General features: G+C 41.2%; 1 protein-coding gene across 3 annotated transcripts; it reads left to right on the top strand.

The window, feature by feature from the left end:
• The first annotated feature begins 3,461 nt into the window (after positions 1-3,461).
• On the top strand, positions 3,462-7,013 carry LOC103695723 (proline dehydrogenase 1, mitochondrial-like). Of its 3 annotated transcripts, none has more exons than XR_001880445.3 (4): positions 3,462-4,039; positions 5,200-5,842; positions 5,916-5,976; positions 6,399-6,550. XR_001880445.3 is itself a non-coding variant. In XM_008777114.4 (4 exons), the coding sequence occupies exons 1-4, from the start codon at positions 3,524-3,526 to the stop codon at positions 6,789-6,791; spliced, it is 1,449 nt and encodes a 482-aa protein (XP_008775336.1). In that variant the 5' UTR covers positions 3,466-3,523; the 3' UTR covers positions 6,792-7,013. The 3 variants fall into 3 exon arrangements, 1 of the variants encoding a protein (XP_008775336.1); XM_008777114.4 differs by lacking the exon at positions 5,916-5,976 and adding an exon at positions 6,743-7,013 and having other exon boundaries at positions 3,466-4,039; positions 6,399-6,639; XR_001880444.3 differs by having other exon boundaries at positions 5,200-5,976.
• Positions 7,014-7,288: the final 275 nt, after the last annotated feature.

Raw genomic sequence — 7,288 nt, forward strand, 5'->3', positions numbered from 1 at the left:
GCTATGGCAGGGAAAATAAAGGAGAGTGTGGGAAGGGGGAGAGAGGGAGTTGTTTTATCATGAGTTGTTTTAGCATCTAGTGTCTTATGGTTGCTCTCGCCCAAAGAGAGACTTATATTATATTTCCCTTTGTGATCCCATCCATCTCTCTACGTCCACCTTCCTTCCCCTCTGATCGGAACCTATCATATTGTTAGATGTATGCCCTAGAAGCCAATCTGGCTGACACATTAATAATTCTGGAACATAATTTTGCACTTGATTTTATTATTATTGAATAATAAATGGGCATCCTTTTCATTCATATTATTTATGTGTCTATGAATCGTCCAAAAAATTAATAAGATGATGATACATATTCTCAAGAGTTAAGAATTTGAGCCATGTATCATTGGTGATTAATTTCTAAATGCTCCTGATCAATGGACGGTGATCGATCCAATAAGATCAGTGCACAGATCGCTTTTCTTATGGATGGACGAGACTCGAGTCCACAGTGTAGAGATAATGAAGTGATGGTGTAGGTGCTTGTTAGAGAACAAGGGTACTGAGCGCGACCAAGATAAGAAGTCATTTAGATGTCTATCACTCGTCAGTGACTTGCTTGATGTTGCAGTAGTGTGACTGGTCTTTTTGACCTGCGGTGCTTCGGCTACACACCATGAGGTTATTGTAGTTTGACTGCACATATACATGGTCTCTAGTCATATGGATCCTTGTAGTGTAGATTGGCTACAATAGGTTCACTGTAGGAGTAGGGTATGCACCTACATGGAATCTATCGACCTTGATAGATGAGGAGTGATCCTATGTGATTTATAAGATTGAGTTCTAAGATCTTGACCAGGGCAGTATATGTAGTGGAGAAAGAGTTTTCCGCTCTCGAACTCAAGTCGAATAAATCTAGACATATGATAGACAATGGGGTTTGACGAGTTATCCATGACCTCGGGTCTGTAGGGATCCATGATAGAAGGATTGTATCATACGATAACTGCACCTAGAGATTCATCATTCCATTCTGCTGGGTAGCCACTACATGCTGCTAGGTGTTATTGGTGGATGGTGAGACTCACGGGAATCATCTTGATGGTCAATAATCCCTGATGAGTTGAGTTGGAATTGTTTCAACCCATTGAAAGGAGTTTTCAATGATATTGTGATAGAGATCGCAATATATCTCACTACCAGACAGAATAGAATCTATGGAGTCACACACATTAGAGGTATTGACCGATCCGGCGGTTGAATATGATTAGGAATCATAAATAATCAATTTGATTGATAATTAGATAACTCGCTAAAGGTTAGTGAGTTGAAAAAGGAATAATTGCAATCGGATTGTAATTTAATTTAATTAATTGAATTTAATTAATTGGACTTGATCACGAGTCCTACTTAGAGTAGGATTCTTGGAGTCCAAATTGGATTAGGATTTTAAATTAAATTAAAGTCCTACTTAGAGTAGGTTTTTTAAAGTCCTAATTGGTTTAGGGCTGAAATTTGAGAAGTTCTAATTAGATTAGGAGTTCTTAAATCCTAATTAATTTTAATCTAATTAATCCAATGACTCCTAATTGAATTAGGATGGAAGAGTTCAATAGAGTAATGGTTCAATTAAATCCTAATTGGATTAGGATTTGGAATGAAAGGAAATGGGTGCACCTAATTCTATTTTGAATAGGATTGGACCCCTAGCATTGGACCCAACCAAATCACCACCTAATATGATTAAGTGGCTGATTTAAATGCATAAGAGGGAGGGGTGTACGCCCCTCCCTTGGGCCCTTGCGTGGAGGAAAAAGGAGGGGCGTAAGTGGATAAAGATGAGCTCCTAAAAAATAGGAGCCCATCCTTATCCCTTAGGACTTCAAAAAGGGTAGGGATTTCGGCCCCTCCTTAATGTTCTTTTCTTTGGGATTTCGGTAACTAGGAACCTCCTTCCATTCCTCCTTTCAGCCACAAGAAAGCACGGGAAAAGAAGCTTGTGGCATGGCCCTTCTTCCTCTCATTTTTTGGTTCCAATGTGAAGGAAAAAAGAAAAGGCTGTGGGCTTCTGTTCTTCCTCCATTGAACTATCCTTCTTCTTTTTCCTCTCAAGGCAATCAAGAGTTGATTCAAAAAGAGATGACTTCAGCCATCAAAAGTCATCTCTACCCGTAGAGGCCGGACGCGTGTGCGGCTTCCATCGAATCTTCAACAAATTCACGTAAATTAGATTTGCGGAGACCATCTACCCGCACAAGGTGAAAATCTGATCTTCTTAATGATATAAAATGGTTTAAAAGATTTAATCCTAATATATCTACAAATGAAATGTTTTAAAATACGTTCATACGATGAATGGATCTCGCGCATGCCCTTCCGTTGCAGATCTGAAAATTTTTAAAATTTTTCTGCGGCATGTGACAGATCCTAACACATATAATGATGGAAGCACATCATCAAGCATTTTTAGAAAAGTGTTCCTTTAAAATGAGAAAGAGGGAGAGAGAGAAACATTCAAAAAAAAATATTTGGATTACTAATAACATAAATAAATCAAAACCTAATAAATTTAGAGATAATAATTTACTTTACCTTATTGGATACCCGATCTGATCCGAATAGGGTGGACCGAACACGTAATAGATCCAGTGAATGTATGGATAGTGGTAAAATCTATCCCAAATGTGGTCTATATATATGTAAAAAAATAAATTTTGTAACTTTATCTGATCCCACCCATCTAGCCCACCTTGTTTAGCTTTACTTTACCCCCATTCTGTCTTGAGATTCTACCCACCCCACCTCAAGGTAAATATGGGGCAAGTAACTCATACCCAATCTATTGCCATCCCTAAGCAAATCTTAAATTAAACAATTATAACCAGCAATCTTCATAGTAAGATATTTATCTAATCTAAAGAATATTGCTAAAATTGAACTAATCTATTTACAGTGGACCATATCTCACCATCAATCTAAATCAACAAATTAAAGATTGAAAGCCAAGAGATTCGGTTCCCATCTTCTAAGGACTAAAGCACCGAAAAAATCGTTTTAAAAAACTCTGTCCAAGCGACACTTATCGCATTACTCCAGCTCAGCCATGAGTCATCTCCCCACCCCATTTACACTCTGACTTTCCTGCCATCTTTCTTTATATTACTATGCCGCAGACAATTCTAACTGCATTCTACACCCACTCCCGTAATCCACTGAAATTCTGCCACCTGTCCTAATTCTCAGGCAACAACTCCCTTCATTGTGCCCGAGAAGCAGCAAACACATCATAACAATCCTCCACGCACCAAGTCGTGTGACCGATTCATCCGGGAAACGAGAAAACGAAAAAGTCCTCAACGATTCTCGTTTCCCCACCCGCGGCTCTTCTAGGAAAATTCCCATGACAACCTGTTTGGTTCCTTCGTGGAGTCAAGTAGACACTATTACCTTCCATCCTTCCGTCTATATAATGAACCCTCTGCCCGGCCAGCAGAACACGAACAAAGAGTTGGAGAAGTCTTATTCTCTCCTTTGAATGGCCGTCGTCACCCGAATCCCTCCCGGAATCCGCCAACACCTCCTCCGATCCCTCTCCTCCCTCACCTCGCCCCCGTTAAACGTAACGGAAAAGCTCGCCGAAACTGCCGCCGCTCCGCCGGCCCGGATCCTGGACCTGGCCGACACGGAGCGGCTCTTCGCCTCGGTCCCGACCGGGTCCCTCCTCCGCTCCCTCGCCACCCTCTACGCCTTGGCCTTCGACCCAGTGGTCGACCTGGGAACGGCCGTGATGCGGTCGAGGGCGGTCCATGCGAGCCGGCTAGGAGGCGCGGCTGTCGTCGCGGCGGTCCGGGGGACGGTTTTCCGGCACTTCTGCGCCGGCGAGGGGGTGGAGGAGGCCGGCCGGACGTTGCGGGAGCTCTGGGAGGAGACCGGGTTGAAGGGGGTCCTGGATTACGGGCTGGAGGACGCGTCAGACGGCGCCGCCTGCGACCGGAATCTGGATGGCTTTCTCAAGGCGGTGGAGATGGCGTCATCGCTCCCGCCAACCTCGGTGAGTGGTATCCTACTCTTGAGGAAGATTCTGGGTACTAGATTGTTCTCTGTGGATCGGGTGCAGGACATCCGATACGGAGAATGGACACGTGTATGATGAATTCCATTGAATGGGATTCTTGTGCACGTGTCATTTAGGCATGCATTCGTTTTAGTGAGTCGTATTTGATGCTAGAATCTGATATTATGGAGGAATCTTCGCTAGTGACAGTTAAATCCAAAGATACTTTGCATCAGCTGAGTGGCACCATCAGTCATAAATAATTACCATTAAAAGATGGATGGTTGTCAAATAATACGCACCATGTATGGCATAGAGCGTACTGATGGATCATTTTGATAGCTGTTCATTTCCTGATTTCGATCTTTCATAACCGCATAGCACTCTGTGATGCCATCTGCGCACCTTAGAGGATCTTGGTTGAACAAAACAAAGCAAACAAAGCTCACTATGAGCTTCTTAAAATGAGCTAGGACCACGCCAATTGAATTTCCCCGATCGTGACACGGGAACAATGAGTGGAGAAGGAAAAGTGGAGGGGTTACATCAGGAATCAAATGTTTTGGTGTTACTCAAAAATCATTTCATTTTCAATTTGGTTGAACTTTTAAGGGTGCGGCCAGCTTTTTCTTAAAGATAAAGATGCTGTTCCATTAAAACGAGATCATTGCTGCGATACCTGATATTGGAATAAGAATCACTCGTCAAACACTTAGATTGCTCGCTGTTTCTCGCTTGGTTAAGCCAAACATAGTTGGTCTATAGCATTGTTGATAAGGGTATTTTATGGCTGGCATCTAAACTGATTGACAACTAGGATGGTGTTAAAAATTTTCTTTTTTTGTATAGAACAGACTGTCAGTTTATGCCTAAATGATATGACAGAAAACTAATAAGAATTTTTTTCAATCGCCTGGAAAATCAATTTTTTTCATGCCAAGATCATTGATGCTATACAATAATTCTTCTTTAATCTCAGTCACAATAAACTCCAAATATGTTGGGATGGCATGGGATTGTTAACTAGTTAGAATTATACTCTTTCCATGTGAATTTTGAATTGCCAAAACACGAAATCAATTATATAGTCAGACAATTAATTTTGTTTTCATTATGATCATAAATTCCAGCAATCTAACAGGACTTCTATTTAACAGGTCAGTATCTGTGTGAAGATCACAGCTCTTTGCCCTATCTCATTGCTTGAAAGGATAAGTGACTTGCTGAGATGGGAGCAAAAGGACCCATCATCCCATCTTCCATGGAAGGCACTCTCTTTTCCCATCTTCTCCAAATCCAGCCCTCTCTATCTGACCCCTTCAATGCCAGACCCTCTAACAGAGGAAGAAGAGCATGAACTTCAATTAGCTCACCAAAGACTCTCAAAGCTTTGCGAAAGATGTTCCGAAGCCAATCTCCCTTTGCTGATTGATGCAGAGTATGCGTCGGTGCAACCTGCAATAGATTACTTCACTTATGCAGCAGCATTTCAATTCAATCGAGAGGATCAACCTATTGTTTATGGAACAATTCAGGCATACTTGAGGGACTCAAAAGAGAGGTTGGTAGAGGTAGTTCAAGCTGCAGAGAGGGAGGGAATCTCTTTTGGAGTAAAGCTAGTGAGAGGTGCTTATTTGACAAGGGAGACCCAATTGGCTTCTTCTCTGGGAGTGCCTTCTCCCATTCATGAGAACATTCAAGCAACACATAGATGCTATAATGATTGTGCACTGTTCATGCTGGAAAGGGTCAGTAGAGGAGCTGGTGCAGTGGTGCTTGCCACCCATAATATTGAATCCGGTACATTCCCGAAACTCATGCTAGATCCATTATGCTGGTGTTATTTGAGCTTGTTTGTTGTGAAATTGTGCAGATAAGTAGTAAGTGTAGAATCTGGAGCCACATGCAAATCACTCAATCAGTGTTTTAGCCGTGTGAGATATCTTTTAACTTTTTTATTTTTTGTTTATATCTGGTAACAAATCTATGGAAGATAATTATCCAAATATGAACATAATTTTAATTGTTGTTTGGTGTTCTTTCTTTTTATGACATTATTAGAGTTCACTGAACCTAAATTGCAATTCTAATATATTGCCTTATCTCTTTAAACAATTCAGATATGGTCCATCCCCCTCTGCCAATTACTAACCTGGTTGGGGAATTTGGTCTGTAGTTTTTCTTCTTGGACCTAAAAAGATTCTAAACTTTGATTTGCATGGATCATCTTTCCATAATGTTCGAGTAACATAGAGCAATCTTCATGCCAAGGAGTTCTGATTTTTCAAACATCATAACAAGTATGTTATTTTTCAATCTTTGAATTGTCAAAATGATGTTGATGTTGTTGTTCCAGCTAAAATAGCTGCAGGAATGGCAGAGGAGCTAGGGATCAGAAAGGGGAACCAGAACCTACACTTTGCTCAGCTAATGGGGATGGCAGATGGGCTCTCTCTGGGCCTCAGAAATGCAGGGTTCCAAGTGAGCAAGTACCTTCCCTTTGGACCTGTGAACCAAATTATTCCTTACCTTCTTAGGAGAGCAGAGGAGAACAGGGGATTCCTTTCTTCCTCTGCACCTGACAGACAACTCTTGAGGTATGTGGGACTCGGAACAAATCTCTTTTCCTTAATTTACTTAGCTATAACTACCAATTCAGGTTCTAATAGCAATGCATATGTATTCTAATATTTCTCTTAGGATGGAGCTAACAAGGAGATGTAAGACTGCACTAGTGGGAAGAGTTTAAAGGTGTTACGAGGGTGGGGTGGAGAGAAGAGGAAAATAAATGCTTATTTATATGATGATCTTTGGAGCTGTTGCAGACTTACAGGAGGGGAAAAAGGAAAGGAAAAAAAAAAATATTTGTATCAAGAACTTAGAAAAGAAAGATGTTTCTGCCGTTGCAATCATATGTGCATGCGGATATATTAAAATATGAAAAAGAATATATGATTGCAGGGCTTCTTTATTTCTTTGTTGTGTATCACATGCGCCGTCCGTATTTTTTTTATATTTCAGATTTGGGTGATGTATTATGGGCAGCTTTTCCTTGAAAGGGGATTTTATTATTGATACAACTGGACAAAATCGGTCTTGTCTTGAGGTAGGTTTGGCCAAAGGCCAAAATCGGTTCAAGACGTCTTGGCTACGTTGGCCGGGATGGGGAAGCATCATTTTGTTCTTCTCTTTTCCGCTCATTGTCTAGTGTTGGGGGAAAAAAGTTGTGTCCGAGCAGGAGGGGCG

The sequence above is a fragment of the Phoenix dactylifera genome, unplaced genomic scaffold (assembly GCF_009389715.1).
Source record: "Phoenix dactylifera cultivar Barhee BC4 unplaced genomic scaffold, palm_55x_up_171113_PBpolish2nd_filt_p 000274F, whole genome shotgun sequence".
In the NCBI taxonomy this organism is placed as follows: Eukaryota; Viridiplantae; Streptophyta; class Magnoliopsida; order Arecales; family Arecaceae; genus Phoenix; species Phoenix dactylifera.

Excerpts from the sequence above, each read along its gene's own strand:
- LOC103695723 (XM_008777114.4), top strand. The coding sequence starts at position 3,524 with ATGGCCGTCGTCACCCGAATCCCTCCCGGAATCCGCCAACACCTCCTC. Across the intron at positions 4,040-5,199 it reads CATCGCTCCCGCCAACCTCG|GTCAGTATCTGTGTGAAGAT; the intron begins GTGAGTGGTATC and ends TCTATTTAACAG. Across the intron at positions 6,640-6,742 it reads CCTGACAGACAACTCTTGAG|GATGGAGCTAACAAGGAGAT; the intron begins GTATGTGGGACT and ends TATTTCTCTTAG.